The following is a 25,204-nucleotide window of genomic DNA, read 5'->3' on the forward strand; positions in this document are numbered from 1 at the left end:
CACCTGATCTTTCCAACGCAGAGGAGGCCTTCCTCTTCCTCTGCTACCACTAGCTGGTATAGCATCGAATACTTTCAAAGCCGGAGCGTTTGTGTCCATGACCCAACGTAGCCACTGGATCTTTATTCGCTGCGCTATGTCTATGTTGTCGTAAAGCTCATACAGCTCAGCGTTCCATCGTCTGCGATATTCGCCGTTGCCAACGTGCAAAGGTCCAAAGATCTTACGAAGAATCTTTCTCTCGAACACTCCAAGCGTCGCTTCATCGGATTTCGTCATCGTCCACGCTTCTGCGCCATACGTTAGGACGGGCATGGTGAGTGCCGACACGCGAGTGCGCCGACTGTTTGTTTGAAGGCAGGAGGTACTTCGTTTTGTCCTCGTTCACCACCTGACTCATTCGCTTTGCCTCTTTATCCAATTTGGAGAAAGCAGAACTAACAGCGCGGTTGTCGATATCATCGGCATACGCCAACAATTGTACGCTCTTATGAAAAATTGTGCCTGAGCGAGTAAGTTCTGCGACTCGCACGATCTTAGTTATAGTTAGTAAAATACGTGCTATTTTTTTAAGTATAAGTTTCTTCTACTTTCATAGGACGAAATGGATCAGTGGGTTTCAGATTCATTTTACTCATACTTTCCTGGTTTCACCGATGAGTATCAGAAACGCCAAGATTATTTGCGCAATCCGCAGCACGAGAACCAACAAAACCTTCTAAGACACCAGGTAATTGGGCTGTTAAAGTAATTTGTTACGAAGCTTCTATTTTTATATTAAATTTAAACAGAAGCTACAAATATCTTTAACGAAACCACCTGCTGATGTTTCTACGCTGAGTCCGAGGAATCAGATCGACTCATCTTTAAATAATACCTACTCTCAATCCTCCATCAACCTGTCTTCTCAATCTGCATCAATACCCAACAGCAAAAACGATTTGGAAATTATAGTTACAAATCCTAATTATCAACCTTCAAAATATATATTTTCTCGGCCAAATACAAATCGTCATAAAAAGCTCGAAAACTTAAGACATACAGCTTTATCATCGACTGAAGACGTTTACACAAATCGCTATAAAAGGTCCGAGGTATGTACATATGTATGTAAGCATATTTACAGTTATTACACCTGCTCAATGGTGTCAAAGGGTGATGATTTTGTTTATATAACGGTTAAATGTAACAGCATAAGGAAATAGAGAAAGATTTAGTCATATGTACTCGAAATTATGAGTTTGGTACAAATAATGAACCCGAAGAAAATAATTATGGCTTTGATGATGCAACTTGGTTGATTGAATTATTATTTTTAGACAAGTGGCTTTAGATTTAGGGGTTATGCAAATAAATAAGACGACAGAACGATGACTAACTAGATGTGACTTGATGTGTTAGCCGCTTCATACTACTGGTGAAACTCATCACATGGTTAGGCCTGCTCTATCTGCCGGCGTTGCTCAAAAGCTAGAGATAAGAAGCCTGAATCGTGTCAGTTGCTGCAAAAAGGATTTGAAGTCATGTCGAGTCTTGCAGCATTAATACCTAGTGGACAATGCCTAATAAGGGCTCCCAAAAAATTCGAGAACTGAAGCTTTGTTAAAATTAGAAGTTCCCTTGGGCGCCTTCGATCCAGCGTGGTCAGAAGGACCATTTTTGATATTTGTTTATTTTGTTTCGGCAAGAGTCTTAAGAGTTCCGCAATCAGCGGAATCAGCACACTTTCCCGTTATGTGTAGGTGGTTTCGGTTTGTAGTAGAGTAAGATTTCCTCCATATCTTTTGAAGTAGAAGGCTCGGTAGGGAGCCAGACACTGACCCGCGGACGCAGAAGAAAATCCTTCTTGTTCATCGCCTCCAGCTTGGCTCCCTTCCGTACCTCACCTACCAAGGCACCAACTGCCTGAACACCAACTTGCTTATAAATAACATAGTGTCACTCGCCACTCTCGCATCAATGAAGAGGTCAAGGGTTCTCCCTAACTTGCTCTCTGCTTGTATAGTAACTTCGCTAAGCGGTTGTGCCCCACCAATCCTGCATTTGTTTCCCTCCTCCTGACAGCGTTGACTTTTAACCACCCGATTGTGGGCGCATCCCCTCTCTTCCCGCTATCTTTCTCCGCACGCTGGTTATCAACCGGCCCACTCAAGCATTCGATAATACTTCTCAGAAAGCTGACATTTTGACTCCCGTACCACTCCAGGCCTCTATTATTTATGACAGGCAGTTTAAATATAATATTAAAATAAAAAAGGGTAAGGATTAAAAAGCCTCCGTTGTGTGATGAAGGGCTAAAAATTTAAAGTAAAAGGTGTATATTAACAAGCTAAGGGCTCTGTATTCTGATCGCTGTATTACCATATTACAGTAAGCACATTGTGGTCGGTTTACCAAAAGTAATTCCGGAAACTAATAAAGCCATCGAACGAGAGCTTCAGAAAACGAGAGCAATATATATATATATATACAATATATATATGGTACATATACAATATATATATGGCCCTAACACCCTTTATTTGGTGTGTGGTTGAGCTTTTCCTCCTAATTGTGGTGTGCGTGTATAAGTTTTTCACAAATGGAGGAACCTGCAGTAGTATGCAGCCGCAGAGCAGATAGTTTTTATGAAGAGCTTTTTCATGGCAGAAATACCCCCGGAGATTTGCCATTGCCTGTCAAGGGGGGACCATTATTACAAAAACATTTTCTACCATTTGGTGTTCCATGCCCGGGGCTTCCGAATGGTAGTCACGCACAAACGTATTCTGCTACGGTGGCCGCTTTCTGTATTATTTTCTACATATAGTCGTTCTTATAATATACAGTAAAAGGAAAATATTTTATTTTAATAAATTAATATAATTATACATTTATTTTTGAAAGTAAATTAAAGGAGTCCTGACTTCTCTTTCGCTCTTTTATTTCATTTGATATTATTCAAACCGATCGAAAAACGCCGTTCTAAAATGAATAAAGTTCCATAGATAGAAAAGAGGAAGTTTTATATTAGGCCATAGATAAAAAGAAGTAGGAAGAAAATCTAATAATATTTTTTTGCATCAAGTCGTATGTAACTTTTAGAGCACTTCAACGACTTTAATAAAAATTAATTTTACAGCTTGAAACAGATCGGAGAAAACAATATCAATGCGACCTGATGCAACAAATTGAGGAAAAAAGACATTCGGTGAATCTTTTGCGTGAAAAAGAGCGTTTGGAGGAGGAGGCCCTAACCAGGTTTTTATAATTCTCTGGACTTTAAAACACACCCCGTTCAACCATTTTGTATTTTATTTAAATTCTAAAACGTATTTAACTCTTCGTTTTTGTATTAGTGACTCGGAGACTATTCGCTTTTATATTGCAAATAGTTTTAAGCTTTAATTTAGACATAATGGTGAGACTTTGGGGCTTTGCCGCGAATTAAGATTAGGAAATGTAAGACAATTTTTTATGAGGGACAGTAAATTTAAATATAATTGAGTTAGTTATTGCGTTTACACAGCAACCATATATTTAGAGAAAATTACCAAAACAGAAACACAACAAAAATTGGATTACCAATCCTTGCAAGTTACTTCCTCTTCCACTTCGTAACACTAAAAACCAACTGAAAGCCGCTTATTTCGCTTAAATATTTGTGTTGACAGACCCACCTAAAATAATGAAAATATTTCAATAGAAACGACGATTTTTACACTCTGTTGAGACGAAAGGTATTTTGTGTTTGCATAAACTTCATCCGCCCCCAAATTTTGCATAGCTGAACTCAAAAGTTGATACTCAACTTCATCATCCACAAGCTCTTCGATTTCGACTCCATTGTCCCATTCTTCATCTGAAGATGATCCTTGAGGCAGATATTAAGCTTCGATATCTTCGAATTGATGATTCTTTTAATACCATGGTGGCCACCGTAGCCGAATGGGTTGGTGCGTGACTACCATTCGGAATTCAGAAAGAACGTAGGTTCGAATCTCGGTGAAACACTAAAATTAAGAAAACGTTTTTTCTAATAGCAGTCGTCCCTCGGCAGGTAATGGTAAGCCTCCGAGTGTATTTCTGGCATAAAAAAGCTGCTCATAAAAATATCTGCCGTTCGGAGTTGGCTTTAAACTGTAGGTGCCTCCATTTGTGGGACAACATCAAGACGCACACCACAAATAGGAGGAGGAGCTCGGCCAAAAATGGAAAATTCCTCCGTTTTGGCATCACAGACTATGGACAGACTCTATTTCTAAGTCAGTCAACACATCCCAAGGGCACAAATGTAAAACGTCCATATATATTGAATATTTTACACTTCTACCTTAGAGCACAACATGCTGTGAACATTCACCTTGTACACACCTGTTTATACATTTTGCACATAAAATTCTTTGAAGATTCACTTGGAAATACAACTTACAACATTAATTTCTAGATACCGCTTACATCACCTGTGGCCTACACTCAATGCTATTGTAAATACGAGCCCAACTTATTGAGACTGAAGTAGCCAATATATAAAGATTGATAAAGATAAACGAATTATTTTCTTTGAAACCTTGTTTAGTCACCGATTGATATTGCGGCGGAATGCCTAGCAGCTAAATCCGCCGTAAGACTCAACGCGACAGGCGAATTTACCTGTAAAACATTCGGACATAGCTCAATAGGCATTAGTTATAGGGTCCAAACGGACTATGAAATGCAATTGGGTGAAGAAATTCTGAACAACAATAGAAGAAGAGGAGTGGAAAAAAGGAATGAAACCTAACCCAAATACTCTTAATATATTTACCGATGGCTCGAAAACGGTAGACGGAGTAGGGGCAGGGATCTATTGCGCAGAGCTAGGCATCAGGCAGCCAATTAAGCTTCCTGACCACTGTAGTACTATATCTTTCAAGCAGAAGTCTTTGATGTAGGTAAGGCTGCAAAAATAGCATTCGCAAAGACATCAAGCAACTCCAAAATAAATATATACGTTGACAGCCAAGCTGCGATAAAAGCAATAAACTCATATGAAATTTCATCTAAAAAAGTTCTAAGAAGCAGGGAAGCCATAGAGAGATTGGCCGCAGACATAGGGTTGCATATCTATTGGGTACCCGGACATAAGGGCATTGCAGGAAACGAAATTGCAGATGAGATTGCCAAAGCGTTGTTTACAGAAAATTCGAACAAGAAAACGACATACTGAAACCTTTAAATACGGTATACAAAGACATCGCTGCGGACATGAAAATACGGATAGACAGGAGGTGGAATAATCTGGCCACTTGCAGAACCGCGAAAATCATGTGTACACAGAGTGCAGATAAATACGTCCGATTCGTACTAGCTCTGTGTAGAAAAGAAAGCAGAACTATCGTAGGTATGCTGACAGGCCACAATTTGCTAGCGGCGCACGCATACAAGATAGGAATCACAAACAACTATAGCAGCAGATTTTGCAATGAACTAGAAGAGAGGGAAACGCTAGAACACCTTCTATGTTCCTGTCCTGCATTAGCTAGAACTAGATTAAAATGCTTACGAGCTTTACAATGTGAGAAGTTAGAAAACCTCATGGGGATAGAGCTCCAAAGTTTACTTAGATTCGCAAAAAACGCAGACGTATTACAAGATGTCTGCTACAAAGAAACGTAAGGGTCTAGCTCCATCTGGTAAGAATCAATAGGTCTATGTGATGGCTTTCAGCCAGCCAGGTCAACCTAACCTTGTTTAGTTTTTTACGCGCGGGCGCTGGGTGTTCATTTGTATTTCCCCCCTTCCTATACTGCGCAAGCATGGAGAAGATACTTTTAAAGGTGTGCTCTTTAGCAGACTGTTATTCGGCTCTGAGCGAAATGGACAAAATCAGCTGATGGGCTGACAACACTTGGGAATGTGATTACACAAAAACTGAGATTGTGTTGGTGATATATGAAAAAAAATCAACCAGTGACACTTCGTGGCCGTCTGAACGACTGATTGGACGGACGTGTGAATATATGGATGTAAAATAATTGTGCAATTGTGTTAGTGCCATACGGAAAAAATCAACACAATTTCCACTCATATTGCTTCGTTGCCATCTGGACAACGACTGTTTGTTTGTAAACGCATCCGAAAGTGACGTCAGGCCATCAGCTGATTCTGTCAAATTCGCGAGACGAATAGCGGGCTGCTAAAGAGCACAACTTCAAATAGAAAGGATGGATTTAATTACCTTAAAAATTAATTCTTAAAGATAATTTCAAGCTTCTATATTTATATGTATATTTAAATAATAAGTAATGTACACCATTACACTTCAGTATACTTCTAGCTCTAACTGCATGCCAGCTGTGCAACATAGGTCAGCCTTTTCATTTTCTTTTCTACTTTATTTTCTGATATTTTAATGTAAAAAACGTTTGCTAAAGAGCACACCTTCAAATATAAAGGATGGATTTAATTACCTTAAAAATTAATTCTTAAAGATAATTTCAAGCTTCTATATTATATATTTAAAAATGATTTTGTTTATTTAATTCAAAATTAGAAGATAAATACATTTTAACTTAACATTTTGGTTAAATTCTAATTGAAATGTTAATTAAAAAACTAGCTAAGAAATTTAAGTGAATTATATAAGTACTATAGTAAAAGCTTAATTCTTCAATATAATCTTTAACTTTCAAATTATTTACATAATAAAAATTCAAATTCGTTGTCAAAACTAAAGCAAATCTATTAAAGGTGGTATCAGTAGGCTAGCTTTGTTTTTTATGTTTTTATTCCAAACCGTTTTCCCTACAGATAGATTTTAGTAGCACGTTCCGCAGAATTCAATTATATTTATACATATTATTGAAACCGAGTCAGTTCGTCTTTGCTTCTTTCGTTAAAACCGAGGAAAATTAATCAAAAAATCCAATTGGTGCTTAATTGTTGTACCCTTAGTTACTTTTACGCAAACTTCCTAAAAATCTTATAGGGGGATATCTGCAAACTACGTTTTCTTCCCCATTCACGCTTGTTTATGATTGAAAGAATAGTAGGCAATTTCCCTATGAGCTTTTATGCAGTATTGTACTGTAAATATTTTATTTAAAGAATCTAAAATAGTTGAGGTCAAATACTTAGTTTACTTTACTTTAATTTTACAGGCGCCTAGAAGAGAAACTTAGAACAATTGATTTGGAGGAAAAATTAGCAAAGAAGAATATACTCAACAAAAAGGTAAACCCATTAATTGTTGAAATAAATATATTTAAGTTCTTAATTTGTAATTCTGTATCTTATATTCTATTCATGATAATTTAGATTCAAAAATACACAGAAAAAAATCGTCTGATGAAGGCACAATTCCTTGCCAAGATGGAAAATGATACTATTATGTTTTGTGAAAAGACAAATTACCCAGAAGCCGAGATAAAGGAGGAAAATGGTGATGTAAAAAATGCAAAATCTAGCGGTGGAACAGATATCAATAAAAATAAAGTTTATAAATACTTTAGTAATTCAGCTCGCCATAAGCATGAAAAAGATGTATGCTTAAATTTGGATCCTTCAGATAGATATATGGAGGAGAAAGAATGCTTTCATCTCAGTGAAAAAGTTTGCCCAAAGTGCGATGCTCCACTAAAAATATATCAGAGGTTTTGTCTCAACTGCCAGCAGCTACTGCGGACAAAATACATGGTTAGCCGAGCTCCTAAAAAAGAGGAAAAAGAAAATATATATAGTGATGAGATGAGTGAAAGTATGCACAGTTTTGATGAAAAATCCAAAGAAGACGGATCCGTGGACTGCGTGCTTAGGGATCAATCACTGCCTGCTGCTAATGGCAAGGAAAAATATGCAGATAGCTCTGTGCTAGCATGTCATAAATGTGCACGAATGTACACACTTTGCAACCTTTGTGTTACAAAAAACGCAGTTTGCAGAGCTTGCCATCGTAAACTTAATGTTTGTATGAGTTGTAGACGTAATTTGTGCAATTTCTGCCTAAATGAAATCGCGACCGGTCACAATACAGAACGAACTCATAGGAACGATACTCAACTTAGCAAAGAGGTTTGATTATATATGTATTTATATGTAGAAATGTATTATTGACTGTGGCATTTTCTCGCAATTTTCCCACGCTTTCGAAATTCGGGGGAATAGCATCACTAATTCCGAAGTAAAAAAAAAACAAAAAAAAAATCTGGCTGACTTTGATTTGGCTATTCTTAAAATATCCAGTAATTAATATAATGTTTTGTTAAATTTCCTTTGGGTTAGCGTTAGGGTTACTTAAGTTTGTTAGTTTATTAAGACAGTTTGTTTTGAATAATTTGGAGTGATGCAGAAAAAAGCTAATGTCATTTTTTTGTATACCATTAGCTTATTTTCTGTTGGCTGATGCTTATAATTTTTCAAGGCTCGTTGTTTTTTAGAATGTTGCTATTCCACTGATATACTGATGGTTTGTTAGGTTTGCTTTAAATAAATTGCATACATTTTTTGCTGCTTTCTGATTTGGCCCAATCGGCTTTGTTGGTGATGAATTTGGTACCATAATTGTGCCTGTTCTATCCAAAGTCTAAAAGTCAGTAGAATTATCAATCGGGAAGTGGTTGCTTCCGTGAAGGTCTTTTAGTATTTCGCACGAACGTTTTGGTGCCAAATTGGCACAACAAAAGGTAATCTTGTAAAGGTTTGGTGATCTGTCCCCTTCGGTAGTAATGGGCTTCAAGAGTTGAGATTCCCCTATGAATGAATCTATGGAGTAATTGAGTAAAGTTGGATGGACCTGGGGTAAATGAAATGTAATGTTTCGGTGGGAGAGCGGATTATTTTGCTTGATTTATTGCTTTGTTCGATTGGGTTGTTGATGTAAATGGTTTGCTTTTGGAGAGTTTTTTTACTAGACAATGAATCGATGTGAGAGTTATTAGTATTTTGTTGATCATAGGAATTTGATATGATAGTAGAAAAGAAAGGAAAGTTTGCGGTGAGTTTTTTGGGATTTTTAAATATTTTGAATAATGTGGGGAAAAATTGCAATTGACGCAAGTGCGTGAAAGTTTGCAAAATTTGAACGTGTGCCCAAGCATTTAACAAATTTTGCACCACACGAGGCTTGGAATATATTGTCTTAGATCCACTTTGCGACAAGTGATGCCCATTTTTGTGGTATGTAGACACAAATGCCAGGTAGTGGTTTTAGAGCTTGGAATCGTTCAATAACATTTTTATTGTTTGCTTGTAGTAGCAAATTATCATCCCGCAACTCTGATACTGGCCCAATTTCATGGCTGACGGTTGATTTATTTACTGTGAAACATGAAAATTGCATAAAGAATTTGTTTTTATAATACGCTTCTAATACGATAAACTTGGGGTTGTTGTTATTTTTTTATTTATTTGGCAGATCGTGAAAGTCAATTATACTGGTGTTAAGAATAGTTTTTTTTCACGTTGTAATTTTTTCTGCTGATGCCATCGCCTAGGAACTGTTGTTGTTGTTGTTGTAACAGTACCTTTGTCCTGTCAGTGTAGTGCAATCACCGGTTGTCTTCGTCTAGCTCATCTAACGGTAGGCCTAGGAAACTTGCTGTTTCGACAGGTTGGGTCCAGAGGGAGAGGGGTGTTAGATGAGTGGGTTTGATGGGGCATGTGAAAAGGTGGTTAGTGTCGTGCGGGTGCCTTCACATGCCGGACATATGTTTAGTATGTCGGGGTCGTTTCTGGATAAGTAAAAGTTTAACCTGCTACAGTATCAAGAACGTAGTTGTGCCAAAGTTACGCGGGACTTTTGGGGAAGTTGGAGCTCTTCGTCTGCAATGGGTTGTGGTTGGACTCCGATGACGGCATTCGGGGGGCGGGAGGTTAAGAAGGTGGTAAGGGTCTTTCGATGAATGTCGTTGATTGTCTGTCTCTACATTGTCCGATCCAGTAGCTGTCTGTCTGTTTTGTCCTAGATCTCGTCTGCGTAATTAAGGAAGTGCCTCCTAACATGGCTGGGAGGTGGCTCAGGATCAAGCAGGTGTCTGCATGGGTGAGACCTGCGGTAACACCCTAGCAGAAACTGCTTGCTGAACAGTTTGTTATGCTTCTTCACAGGTAGCATATGGGTCTCGTCGTGAAGATGGTGTATTGGGGACATCAGTAGATATCCTGTCGCGGTCCTTATGGCAGTGTTTTGGTAGGTTTGTAGCTTTGTCCACTGCGTTTCACTGGTTCAGCATAGTTCAGAACCGGTCGGCCTATTGCCTTGAAAGTCGATGGCAAAATTTCTTTGTCTTTGCTCCAAGTGCTGCCGCCAAACAATTTGAGCACCTTGTTGCGATTCTGTACTTTAGTGGCAATGGCGGTAGTGTGCGCTGAAAAGGAGAGCAAGCTGTCGAAGCTAGCTCCCAATATTCTGGGGTTGTTCACAGTCGGAATTGGTGTATCAACGATTTTCCCCTTAAGTTGCAATTTGACCTCCTTTGTCCAGGTGGTGAAGAGGGTCGCCATGGATTTAGTGGAGGAAAGTTGTAGATTCCTCCCACTGAAGAAGCGAGAAAGGCAGGCGAGGTAGTTGTTTACCTTGGCGCACAAGCCATCAATGCCATTGCTCGACGCCATTATCGTGCAGTCGTCGGTGTAGGAGACCAGGGAGACTCCCTCTGGTGGCTGGGGGAATTTCGATGTGTAGAAGTTAAAGAGAAAGGGTGAAAGGACACCACCTGCGCTTGGATCTGTCGGTCGGAGGATGCAGAATGAATTGTCGGCTAAAATAGCCCCCATCTCTTCGGATCCGAGAAAGTACAACTGTTGAAGGTGATATCCACCTTGTCATTGTGCTTCGTCGGGTTCGACAGGGACCTTACGGCGGACCAGAACTTGAAGTTGCAGGACTTCAAGAGCTCTTCCCATTTGGTCCGCTTATGTTGGGTTACCAGTTGCCGGATCTCCAAGCTGAGATGCTTTATGCGAGGATCCCCGGGATCGGCCTGGCGTAGGTGATTACGCTCGTTTGCCAAAACATCTGTTTCAGCTGGGAAAATAGGACGTATGTCCCGGATCCTTCCAGAAGGTACGAAGCGAGTCGCCAATCTACCAATCGGTTTTCACCTCTGATGAGCGCACCTATATCAGGGTGATATCCAGCCGGGCAGCAGGTGGCAGGGGGTATGTATATATTAAAAATTAATCAGGGAGGAGCTAGCGTGCAGTTTTGTCTCTTGGACCGCAGCTATCTTGATTCCATGACGGCTCTTGAAGTCGACTATCTCGTCTATCTTGCTCATGAGTCCGTTGCAGTTCAGTTGGACGACTCCTCGGGAGTATGGTCGTAACACGGGGGGTGAGGGACGCGTGATGTTGTTTGCGTTGGTCCTGCTGTGTGTTCCGCAATAGTTGTTGCGGTCTGATGATGACGGGCGGCCGCGCCACGGGGGGCGGTCGCGGATGCAGAGCTTTACAGCAGAGGGCAACGTAGTCAGTTGTCCACTCACGGGTGGTGCGCAGGCCAAAGCACCTTCGAAAGTGGCACCAGCCATTGCAAGAATTGCTCTTGACTGTTGTCAGGTTCCGAGGAATTCTGGTCTGACACACCGAACAGACTGTGCGGGGGTCCAAGAGCGGCTGGTTTGTCCCCGCAATGGTATAGGAGCAGGAGGGTTGTGGGTCGATGGGGGAGTTATGTTGCATCTGTGGGCTTCTTACTGTTAAGGTTTGGTTTGTGACGGCAGTTTGACGTGCCGGCACATTGGACGATATAGCCGTTGAGGCAGGGGCCGCCTGGTGGCGGGAGCAACACTTGGCCACATACCTTGTGGACCACTCCTTGTGTGTCTTAAGGCCTGAACAGGAGTTCAAACCCATTGGTCTCTTTGGTAGGGGGCCTAAGTGCAATTTTGGGCTTTTTATATAGTTTCAAGAAAATTAAGTTCACTTAAAGAAAGAAGGGTGTAAATGCAAAGCACGTGGGTTGGCATTGATGATCGCTAGTCTAAAGCAAACACCTCAAGAACTGTTTTTTAAAGCAAGAATATAAAATAAGTTATGAATGAACACAACATTGGAATCTCTTCCAAAATAGGAAGGTAGAAAGAAACATAATGGAATATTATGAACGTGTATGTGTACATACATACCTATATTACATTTCACAAAAATTAAACTGATTTCCTTCCAAAATCAAGATCATTACAATGGATAATCCTTGTAGCCAAAAATATATCAAATACAATCTTAGCGTTCCTTTCTTAGCCTTCTTGTCTCTCACTGTAAAACTTTTCTTGCAAACGAAAAACTTTTTCTGATAATTTTCAATGATTATTACAATGTATGCATATAATAAATTATTGTGTTAACGAACAAAAGTAATATACCCAAACAAAGTCTGCTTTTCGCATCTTTCATACCAGTTACAGCGTCCCAGTAGGACAACGGGAACTGGATGCCCACTGTTAATTCCTTCAGTATGTAATGGTGTGATGACAGTATCTTTTAGATAGGAAGAAAATTTATATCTTTACGCTGGAAATCAGAAGACATTTAAATTTAGTTCAAAAACCCATTCGTTATTTTTATTAAAAAAAAATAGGTTGTTAAAACTTTCGTAGTTCAAAAAAATGCTTTGCCAAAACATCGTCTTAATTCTTCACACTGCCAAAACCTACCAAAAGCCATTCCAGCCGACCAACCAAACTAGAAGCTTGCCAAATCTAGCATCCTTCCAAAAATTACAATACCGACCAAAAGCATCTCATAACATTTTGCACTCTATTCTGAAACAACTAATTTATATTGTATTTTGTTTCTTCTTCTGTCCATAATGACGAAATGCATTTTTTTAACAAAATTATATATCATATAGGCAACTTTAACTCATGGTGGAAATATACAGGTGAAGTAATAGTACAAATGATTTGACGTTGCCTTATCGAAAGTACCTGCGTCTTAGATTTTCAACTATCATACTTGTATTTAGTTTGTATTTAGTACAACTGACACTAACAAAGGTCTTCAAAGCTTAAATGTTATAAAATATAGTTTGTACAAACTTTCACACTATTAAAAGTAATGTGATATTCTAAATCCAGGAAATAATTATGCCAATGTAAAAAATTATATTTACACAAAGAGAAGCAATTGCAGATAACTAGAACTTTTGCAGGTGAAGACCGTTAAGAGTTCAAAGAATTTATATTCTCGCACCCTAGATAAAAGGTCCAACTACGGATTAAAAAAACACCCCAAACGCATTACGTAAATATCACCTATCAAAGTGGTGAATTTAGTAAACAAGATTTTGCACAAGAACTCACCGAATGCAAATATCTTGATAATTTCGAGAAATCCATATCAAGAAAGTCTATAACGTGATTACGACAAATGCAAGACGTGAGAGTAGTATCTATAATGTTTTAAATGATTAGAGCTTATCAGTGTGGTTTTAGACTTGGAAAATCCACCGTCGACCATATATTCACAAAACGCAAAGTCTTTGAAAAGACCTGTGAGAGGAGAATCGACACACACTGTCTTTTTGTCCATTTCAAAGCTGTATTCGACAGTACGAAACGGAGTTGCTTACAAACCCCAATGTCTGAATTGGTATTCCCCCAAAACTAATACGGCTATTCAAAACCACATTGCTCAATACTTGCAGCGCCGTCAAAATTGGGAAGGACCTCTCCGAGCAGATCGATACCAAACGAAGCCTCAGACAAGGTGACTCTCTGTCATGTGACTTCTTTAACCTGATGCTGGAAAAGATCGTGCGAGTCGCAGAACTTAATCGCTTAGGCAAAATTTTTTATAAGAGCGTACAATTGCTGGCATATGCCGATCATATCGACATCATCGGCCTTAACAACCCGCGCTGTTAGTTCTGCCTTCTCCAAACTGGATAAAGAGGCAAAGCGGATGGGTGTGATGGTGAGCGAGGACAAAACGAAGTACATCCTGTCATCAAACAAACAGTCGGCGCACTCGCGTATCGACACCCACGTCACTGTTGACAGTGATGATTTCGAGGTTGTAAAGGAGCTCGTATACTTAGGAACCAGCATTAACACTGATAAGAATGTCAGCTTTGAAATCCAACGTAGAATCTCTCTTGCCAACAAGTGCTACTTTGGCCTAAGTAGGCAATTGAGTAGTAAAGTCCTCTCTCGACGAACAAAACTAACACCCTACAAGACTCTCATCATGCCCGTCCTAACGTATGGCGCAGAAGCGTGGACGATGACAATATTCGATGAGGGGCTCCTTGTAGTGTTTGAGAGAAAGATTCTGCGGAAGATTTTTGAACCTCTGCACATAGACATAGTGTAGCAAATAAAGATTCAGCGGCTATGTTAGCTGGGTCATGTCATCCGAATGGATACAAATGCTCCGACTCTGAAAGTATTCGATGCGGTACCAGTTGGTGGTAGTAGAGGAAAAGGAAGGCATCGTCTGCGTTGGAAACATCAGGTGGAGAAGGACTTAGCTTCACTTGGTGTTTCCATCTGGCGCCTGTTAGCACAAGATTTGATATTGCTCTTCAATCCCTTACTTAAAGACTTCATGCGGGGAATGCATTCGGTACTCGAAAAATTATTTTACATATTATATATTGGTAGGTATACTTCTAGGCTGTGGGATAATGATAGATATAAAATATAAAAATCAAAAAATCTCTAGTAGAATGAAAATTCTGTAGAATTCTGGGTAAGTGGCGCACTGCTGATACATGGAACAAACCTACGCCTTCATTAGTCTACATTTTGCTGCTAATTTCACATGCTGACTTAGACATTATTATTTTTTTCACTAAAATTCAACCGGAAACTTGAAAAAAAGCAATGATTCAAGTAATTAATATTTTGAAAATAATACTCATAACAAAATTGCTCCTAAATATATGCACATGGCCAACCCAACCCAAAGAAGCATCGTATGAAACATCGAACGAATAAAGGCAACAATGTAAAAAGAAAGGCAGCCGAACGTTAGAAAATGAGCAGAAAAAAATGGCATATTACTTAACCTTTATTATTCCACCATGCGCATGCGCACTGATACTAATTTCCCACATTCGTTCGTAATCAATGCTTGTGCTGTACATGTTTAACCTTCTGATATGCGTTTTGAAAACTGTAACACTATATGTACAGGGTCCGGTACTCGAAGTGTTTAATTGGTTACACTTCGAGTACCGGACCAAGGCCATAAATTTAGTTTAAAAAATTACTCTCAATTCAAAGCAGAAAATGTATGAAAATAATACCACTTTTTGTCTTTATTATGGCTTTGAGACGGTCCAGAAACGAATCGCAAGCTGCTCGAAAGTGACTTGCAGGTATTTTGGCCCACTTGCGGACAATGACTTTTTTCAGCGCCTCCAGACTGCTGAATCTTTTAATTCGGACCTTGCTCTCCAAAACGGTCCAAAATAATCCATCGGAATGACGTCTGGTGAATTTGAGAGCCATTGTGTGGACGTTATGAAGTTCGGAACGTTGTTTTTAGCCACTCTTGATTCACTTGAGCTTTGTGAAACGGTGCCGATTCCTGTTGAAACGTTCATGGTCCGAAATTTTTGTCTGCCCACGGCTTCAAAGCAACCTCCAGATGAAATGATTGGAGAGCGTCTATCTGCGGTTACAGCGGCCCAAACCATTACTTGTGGCGGGTGCTGCCTCCTGGTGGCCAATCGATGGCTCAAATTCTTGAATTGCTCAATTTGAAAAATTTTCTCATCAGAAAACACAATGTTCGGAAATTGACCACTTTCGGCCAAGCGAAGACACTCCTTCGCTCTCTCAAGTCTGACTTGTTGCTGCTTTGGCTACGGTCAGGTATTTCAGTTCTTTCGCCATTTGATTGGCACTTCATCGGGGATTTCAATCAAGTCACTTCTTCACTTTTTGAACCATTTCTCGTGTCGTTCTAGTATTTTGATGGCCACCTCCATGACGTTTCGTGATGCTACCAGTATCATTGTAACGAGTAATGGTGCGATAAACAAAAACTTTATTTACTTTAAGGTACTCGAGCTCACGAAGACGAATTCTTGGTCTCACATAGGAAGGCTAACTATATAAAATGTTTTTAATATAGTTTTCCAGTTAATTGGTATATTTTTTTAACTTATCTTTTTTCGTATAGAGTGAAGAAACTTATTTAAATCCTTCAGACCAACGTGAGCATTCGTTTTATGTACTTGAGGTTACCCCCACAACACTAGAAAACCATCGCGCGGATTGTATCAAATCGGCTTTTAATTCCATGGATCACGAGAAGTATTCTGGTTGCCACCACGTAAAAACAGATTTTCATACTCTTAGTAAAAGTGAAAAGAGCTTTGAAAACATTGATAAATCCTTTTACTTTGGGAATGATGAAAATGTATCCATCGACAACGTGCGCCGTACAGTTGATAAAAAGTTATATCAATACCTAAAAAACTACAACGAGGAGGAACGTAATAAAAATGAGTCACGTCATCGCGGCACACAATCCAACAATGAGAACATGAATCGCCGTGATATTATGTTACATGAGGAACATAATTTGTCAATACCATTATTACAAGAAATGCCAAAAATGACACGCCTGGAATACATAAACTATGCTAAATTAAGCACTAAACAACGAAAACGAAAACTTGACTGCCTTGAACAAAAATGTCAGGTGGGTTACCAAACATTACCAAAATTATTTCTCATATTTAACTGTAACAACAGAAAAAGTAAACGTTGTAACATAACTCTTATTTGCGAATTAATAAATATTAATAATTGTTATAGAGCAACATTTTTGCGCTACAACTTATAACTGTTACGCCCTTGAAAATCTTTTTTTTTTATTTACTTTTTTATTTAAGTAAATATTAAATGGGAATCAAATGTAAAACACCACTAATATGTTTTTAAAGTTAATATTCCAGATACCAGATATACAAACGTGTAACATGACTCAGAATTTACCACTTATGGTAACCCAAGTTGGCGCTATTCGAAAGCAGTTGCAGACTGATCACCTTCCGAGTGATACGCAATAAATGGCTTCCACTTGATTAGCCAATCAAACCAAATGACTTGAAAATGATATGCATCAGTTTTTTGGATCTTAGCGGCATCGATGGTAAACCGAGCACAAATAACTCCAATGAGCAGATAAATCCAAGTTTGAGCGCAAAAATATAAGGTTTAAAATTACAGTATATGTGATTAATACTGGTATACTTTAAGAACATTTTTATACAATGTATTTTTATTAATGTTACGTGCCACGAAAAATCTCGTTACGAACCTAAAACCTGAAAATTGGCTTACAAATTGAGTCAGTCTCTTTTCTGCACTAAGTCGAACTTGCTGTCTTTGCATGTACATTTTTCATCTGTCTCTGGAGAATGTACTGCAGGAACTAAGCTAATTTAATTGAAATATTTTAAGGCTATAATCAGTGTGTGATTTTATTTCGTTGATCCAGTGACAGTCTTTCAAGTATGAAAGTAATCAAATGAGTAGTAAAATTTCGCCACAATTTAGATCAGCTGTTTTGAAATTGTCTGTTTTAGATATGTTATATAGAGAAAATTTCACCCCGTATTTATCACATATCTCATTTTCACGTCATTATCCTCATACGTGTTTTTGTGTTTTTCATTCCCGTATCATCCGCAGTCAGATGTGACAGGAAAATTAGGCGGTTCCACTTTGTGTCTAAAGCACCAAATAATAGAAAAAGTTGTGTTTCAAAATGCGATCTGTCGTTCAAAAGTGGAATCAAAATGGAAGCCAGTTTTTAATAGAATTTCAATATTGTTAATTATTGCTATTGATATTAAAGTTAATGTTGTGTTGGAAAAAAATTTAAGTCTCACACACTTAATAGATGTCTTTAAAGTGCCTCGTCATCATACAGAACAGAAAAAAAATTCAACATTTCCACAAATTATATTTATACTAATTGTATAAATGTGCTTATATGAAGAATGTACCTACATATGTTACAAGTAAACTTAAAATGAAATTGTATAAATCATTTTTATTTTTAAATAAAGCATTTTCTTTCAAGAACCGAATATCATATTAACATATATTTTTTCATTTCATTTCAAAAATGTACAATACAATAGTTTTTTAGGTTGAAATTTTTGGGAAAGCTAAAATAATGCAAGCACAAGGCCTTTTGGTTGCCAAACCTTAGCTCCATCGAAGCACGCTTTGCTGCTTCATTTGCCAGACAAAGTTCATTGCAATTAGAAGTTGCATAGACTACGAATAGTGCGAATTGTCCAAAATGAAGTCGAACGGCGAAGTCTAGCCCCCGTGGGGAAATTATACAAGGATGATAGGATTACCAGGTTTGGCCAATCTTCTTCTTAATTTTCGCGTTAACCGCTTACGTTAGTTAGTTTTGTTCGTCGAGAAAGGACTTTACTACTCAATTGCTTACTTAGCAAGAGAAATTTTTCGTTGGATTTCCGGGTTGACATTGTTATCGGTGTTAATGCTGGTTCCTAGATAAACGAAGTATTTTACAACCTCAAAATCATAACTGTCAACAGTGACATATGTGCTGACTGTTTGATTGATGGCAGGAGGTACTTCGTTTTGTCCTCGTTCACCTCCAGAATCATTCGCTTTGCCTCTTTATCCAATTTGGAGGAGGCCGAACTAACAGCGGGGTTTTTAAGACCGATGATATCAATATTATCGGCATACGCCAACAAAATTATGAGAGAAATTTCGGCTGCCATGTCACCGGGTACTCACCAGCATTTACGTGCCTGCTCATTTCACCCTCGTCCAATCAATTGTTGCTTAGACGACAGGGACTGTGTTGAAATTTTTCCAATAACTGAACTTTCCATCCAGGGTTCTATGAATTCCATATTCTCACAAATGTTGACAATTTCCTTTATGTGAGCTTAAGCTTACCATCCTCGAGCTTCCTGTACCAGACTTTCAAATCAAGTTAAATGCATGGATTAGCTGTGTCTTCAAAATATGTAGATATCTCGAAATTTCTAAACTCCTTTAGAAGAGGAATCATTGCATCACACTTCGCTACTTCCATATGTACCGTGAAATTTCCGATCGCGTCACTGCCAAATACTAGCTAGTTATAGTGTAATCTATTGCGAATATGCACAAAATTGTTTCCCAATGAGTACACTATTTAAAAATTTGTGAATCCTTAATTTGTATATTGGGATTTTTTTGTAGAAACAAGCATGCCATACACTCGAATGATTGTCGTCATTTTCGCGTCTCGGTTCAGCGTTTACAACTTTATTTCGCGGATTTGTTTGTTGCTCTCAATGCTAACTGTGCACTTTCTTGAAACGGTCGACATCGCACACTAGTGCGTAGAAAACGTCCTCGTTTCTAAGGTGAAAAACGACAAGAACGTGGACATGCCAGGACCGAGTACAGAAACTGGAGTTAGCGTTCCAGATATCCGTTCGCTACAAAAGAAGAGGGCAGCAACGCCAATCATATCGATAGATAAGATAAAGGAAAACGAGGCGCAAAATTGACAACCTAAACTAGCGTTACCAAGCCATATGTTGCCAACACCCGCTTCATCTGTAAATGCCTAGCACTGTACCGTTGCCGGAACAAGCTATAGTGTTACCCTTTATCACGATATGAATACCTCAATACACTACATTCGTTATATAATGCGAAGGGTTGCTGCGACCACGACAGTGATCTGTGCTGCCGCCAACTGTGACGCTGCGCCATTCAAGATCGCACAGAGCTCTGTCCCTTGCCAACGTTGCTTCACTTATCGCGCTGGTGGGGCCCTACTACTGCCTTTGGAGCCACCATTATTTCATTTGGTACTGCGCTAAGGATGGTTTCATATGTAGAACTCCACGCAAGTGGGGAAAGTTACTGATCGCCATTCACTTGGGAGTGGCCAGGACGATTCTTCTGCATATGGTTCAAGCAGCTCACAACTCCCGGGTTTAGCCCACGTATCCTCTGGGTAGCTTCCGAACATCCGTTCGGGAGTGAGCTAACGTGAGAAGGCGAAACATTCCAGGATAGCTGGTTGTGCGATGGGTTTGGGACCCCCCACTTAAAAACCTCCCCCAATGAAAAGATACACAAAGCCTCGGATGAGAACTTCCAACACTGATGACGACTCCTGCAAACGAACTAAGGACTATGATTTGAGGGCATGCACCTGGAATGTCCGGCCCCTTAATGGGGAAGGTGCTTCTGCCCGGCTGGTTGATGTCATCGTGAGAGTAAAGGCTGACATCACTGCCATCCAAGAGATGCGATGGACGGGGCAAGGCAAGAAAACCATAGGACCTTGCGACGTCTACTACAGCTGCCATGTAAAGGAGGGCAAATTCGGTGTCGGATTTGTTGTGGGAGAGAGACTTCGTCGCCAAATACTGTCGTCTCGCAATAATCCGCATCAAAGCCCGTTTTTTTAACATCTCGCTAATTTGCGCCCACGCCCCGACAGAAGAGAAGGACAATGCGACTAAAGATTCCTTCTATGAGCGCCTTGAACGTTCCTATGAGCGCTGCCCCCGCCACAACATAAAAATCGTGCTTGGCGACTTTAACGCCAGGGTGGGGAAGGAGGGAATTTTTAGTCCCACAGTCGGAAAATTCAGCCTGCACAACGAAACACCCGGTAACGGACATAGGCTGATCGACTTCGCCGGGACCCGAAACATGGTAGTCTGCAGCACCAGATGCCAGCATAAGAAAATACACCAAGCAACGTGGCTGTGAGAATAGCGATAACGCGGCTAAAGAACAATAAAGTCGCGGGCGCCGACGGACTACCGGCTGATCTATTCAAACATGGCGGCGAGGAGTTGGTAAGGTGCGTACATCAGTTCCTATGCAAAATATGGTCGGATGAAAGCATGCCTGCCGATTGGAATTTAAGTGTGCTCTGCCCATTCCATAAAAAGGGCAATCCTGCAATTTGTGCTAATAACCGCGGGATTAGTCTTCTAAATATCGCCTATAAGTTCTAACGAGCGTATTGGGTGAAAGGCTGAAGCCCACCGTCAACCAACTGATTGGACCTTATCAGTGTGGCTTCAGACCGGGAAAGTCTACCATCGACCAAATATTCACAATACGCCAAATCTTGGAAAAGACCCATGAAAGGAGAATCGACACACACCATCTTTTCGTCGACTTCAAAGTTGCATTCGACAGTACGAAAAGGAGTTTCCTGTATGCCGGGATGTCTGAATTTGGTATCCCCGCAAGATGACGTTGCTCAACACCAACAGCGCCATCAGGATTGGGAAGGACCTCTCCGAGCCGTTTGATACCAAACGAGGTTTCAGACAGGGTGACTCGCTGTCGTGTGACTTCTTTAACCTGATGTTGGAGACGATCGTACGAGCCGCAGAACTTAATCGCTCGCTAACCCGATCACATCGACATCATCGGCCTTAGCAACCCGCGCTGGTAGTTCTACCTTCTCCAAACTGGATAAAGAGGCAAAACGAATGGGTCTGGTGGTGAGCGAGGACAAAACGACGTACATCCTGTCATCAAACAAACAGTCGGCGCACTCGCGTATCGGCACCCACGTCACTGTTGACAGTGATGATTTCGAGGTTGTAAAGGAGCTCGTATACTTACCTTGAAATCCAACGTAGAATCTCTTTTGTCAACAAGTGCTACTTTGGACGAAGTAGGCAATTGAGCAGTAAAGTCCCCTCTCGACGAACAAAACTAACACTCTACAAGACTCTCATCATGCTCGTCCTAACGTATGGCGCAGAAGCGTGGACGATGACAATATTCGATGAGGGGCTCCTTGGAGTGTAGGAGAGAAAGATTCTGCGTAAGATTTTTGGACCTTTGCACGTTGGCAACGGCGAATATCGCAGCGAATAAAGATCCAGCGGCTACGTTGGCTAGGTCATGTCATCCGAATAGATACAAACGCTCCGACTCTGAAAGTATTTGATGCGGTACCAGCTGGTGGTAGTAGAGGAAGAGGAAGGCCTCCTCTGCGTTGGAAAGATCAGGTGGAGAAGGACTTGGCTTCACTTGGTATGTCCATATGGCGCCGGTTAGCACGAGAAAGAAACCACTGGCACGCTTTGTTAAACTTGGCCAAAAACGCGTAAGCGATTATCGCGCCAATTAAGAAGAAGAAGACTGCGCTAAATACCACGGCTACCACAGCCATTATTAATATTATTATTATGCGCGGATTTAGCACTGTGACCTGAAATATCTATTGTGAATTAAGGAATCTCTCCGAGCTCAAGTTCTCCAATATATATATATTGGTGCTTATACCCTTTTTAGGATTTTGCCGAGCTCCTCCTCCAATTTATGGAGTGCGTCTTGATATTTTTCCATAAATGGAGGGGCCTACAACCGACTCCGAACGGCACATATTTTTTATGAGGAGCTGTTTCATGGCAGAAATACACTCAGAGGTTTGCCATTGCTTGCCGAGGGGCGATCGCTTTTAGAAAAAAACCTTTTCTTAATTTTGGTGTTTCACGGAGGTTCGAACCTACGTTCTCCGAATTCTGAATGGTAGTGACGCACCAACGCTTTCGGTTATGGCGGCCGCCAAATAAACATATATAAAAGTTTTCTCCCTATTTTATTGGTGACGATACCAGCACATACACTTAGCCCACAAAGTCTGCGTTCACCTCACTAAATATTATATGTTATATTAATATACAGCACTTATGTATTTTACAAAACAATGCTTTTCGTTTATTTATTCTCTACATATTCAGTTGCAAAACTGTGAAAAAATTGTTCAGATTCGTGCATGCATATGCGAGATAACGGCATTTGAATGTCGCGACATCTAAATACAACCGCCAAAAAGTCTGCGTTCAGTTTATTTGTTTAAATGATACCGTTAGTTTTAAGAATGCTTCTTGCTTTTTATTGCGCAGTTTTTATTATTTGCATATTAGTCAGTTGTTTAACGCACCCAATGCTGCATCTTGTTTACGGAAAGGATTAATTGTTAAGCATGGAGTCAAAAGGAAAAGAAATTAGTGTTGGAGAAAGAAAAATAATTATCAAATTATGGAAAGAAGGAAAATCCTTTCGAAAAATAGGCCAAACTGTTGGAAGAACGTATTCCTCTGTACAACGCGTTATAAATAATTTTAAAGCAACTGGGATTTTAACATCTAAGCCGAGAAATGGTCGTCCAAAAAAATTATCTTTTCGAGAAGAACGCAAAATAATATGCATGGCGAAGACAAATCCGCGAACTACGTCCACAAAAATTGTTGAAAACGTGCAACAGACGTTCAATAAAAAAATTTGTGCGGAAACTGCAAGAAAAATTTTACATAAAGCTGGGTATCATGGTAGGGTAGCCCGTAAAAAACCATACATTTCACATGTCAATCGGCGTAAACGTATTGAGTTCGCTAACGCCTATATAAATAAGTCTCCAGAGTTCTGGAAACAAGTTATATTTTCAGATGAAAGTAAGTATTGCATTTTCGGCATTAAAGGACGTCAAATTGTTTGGCGGAAACCAGGAACAGCGCTGGAAAAACAAAACCTTGTAGGCACTGTCAAGCATGGTGGTGGTGGCATTATGGTGTGGGGTTGTATGGCAGCTGCTGGTGTGGGTAAACTGAGCTTTATTGAATCCACAATGGATAGGTGGGGGTATCTTAATATTTTAAAACAAAATTTAAAGCAAAGTGCAGAAAATCTTGGATTGTCATCAACGTTTTGGTTTCAACAAGACAATGACCCAAAGCACACAGCGGAGGTTGTACGACTTTGGCTATTGTATAATGCTCCAAGACAGCTTAAAACGCCCCCCCAATCACCCGACCTCAACCCCATAGAGCACCTTTGGGATTTACTAGAGAAAAAAATACGACAGCATGTAATAACAAGTAAAGAGTCCTTACGAAATGTTCTGCAGACAGAATGGGAGAAAATTACAACAGAAGAGACAGAGAAGTTGGTATATTCGATGCCAAACCGATTGACGGAAGTTTTAAAACTACGGGGCTACCCAACTAGATATTAATTTTCTTTTTAAGATAATATTTTTCATATTTTTCATACTTGATGTAAAACTGAACGCAGACTTTTTGGTTATTTATTTCTTTTGTTATGGCACTTATGTCACGTTATATCAATATCGAGAAGATTAATATAATTATTGTTTCTGTTATTTAAACTTAAGAAAATAAGGAATAAACTTATGGCAATAATTTGATTTGAATTATAGATTTATGTTTTATTTTCACATTACACGCAAAAAGTCTAAGGTGAACGCAGACTTTGTGGGCTAAGTGTATGTATTTAGCGATTTCCTTCATCTCCCTCCCTACAGAAACTATGAGTTCCATTAGAGTATTTTCCCAGGTTATTTTGATAAAATTCCTTCTAAATTCATATGATATTTTATTCAACAATATTCTATTAGAATTCTTGTTATTCTTATATATCTTGGATTCTCTATTCTTGAATTATTCTTATTTATTCTCACATAATTTAAATAAATTTAGGCTTAAACTACCGATCACTGATTTGGATCGAGATAAACTCAGAAGATTTCCCCAATATGATCTTCATTGCCTTTCCCTACTGACTGAATAAGAGAACAGAAGTTAACCTTTCCTAAACCACAAGATTGTTCTGGATCTATAAGTGGGCATGCCCCAACTGAAACCCACACATGACTCCTTTTATGCATATAAGTACATACGCAAGTCTTTGTAATCTTGTTAGTGTGTTTATTACTGATTGTTTCATAGAGCAAATTCCCCCTACCACCGTCCCAGCACCATTCTCCACCGCAAATCTACCGCTGTCGCCGTTGAAGGGAAGCCTCTAAGAGTTTTTACTACAAATGAAGCTATAGAGGCATTTCGTAACGACCTTATGGAAAAGGAATCTGATATTGGAGGAATTTTTGAAGCAAAACAAGCATTTTACCGTCATTTTAAACTGGAATATGACAATTTTGGTATACCAATTCGTTACACATATGATAGTAGATACATGGAAAAAATGTTGAGCATCAAATATTTTGAATATCGTGAGATCTAAACTGATCGAATTCTAAGTAATGGTAAAAGTGAAGAAGTTCGAGTCCAAAATACGTCATATAAAAGGCCAAATGTAGAAATAATGTTACAATCTATAGGCAAACATATAAAATGGTTATTGGATAACGAGTGTTACGCGTGTATAGTATTTAAAAATCGATATGAAATTAACTAACCTAATAACAATTCTACTATTCAACCAGTTTT

General features: G+C 39.4%; 1 protein-coding gene across 1 annotated transcript in view; it reads left to right on the forward strand.

Annotated features, from left to right (window-relative positions):
• Positions 1-17,995, forward strand: part of LOC128864721 (uncharacterized) — a 36,583-nt gene extending 18,588 nt beyond the window's left edge. The window contains 7 exon segments of the mRNA XM_054104471.1: positions 599-730; positions 792-1,082; positions 1,084-1,094; positions 7,122-7,194; positions 7,279-8,031; positions 16,093-16,617; positions 16,862-17,995. Of these exon segments, the coding sequence (XP_053960446.1) occupies positions 599-730; positions 792-1,082; positions 1,084-1,094; positions 7,122-7,194; positions 7,279-8,031; positions 16,093-16,617; positions 16,862-16,987 (1,911 nt within the window). The 3' untranslated portion in view covers positions 16,988-17,995.
• The last annotated feature ends 7,209 nt before the right edge of the window (positions 17,996-25,204 follow it).

This window comes from Anastrepha ludens, chromosome 5 (assembly GCF_028408465.1).
Source record: "Anastrepha ludens isolate Willacy chromosome 5, idAnaLude1.1, whole genome shotgun sequence".
NCBI lineage: Eukaryota > Metazoa > Arthropoda > Insecta > Diptera > Tephritidae > Anastrepha > Anastrepha ludens.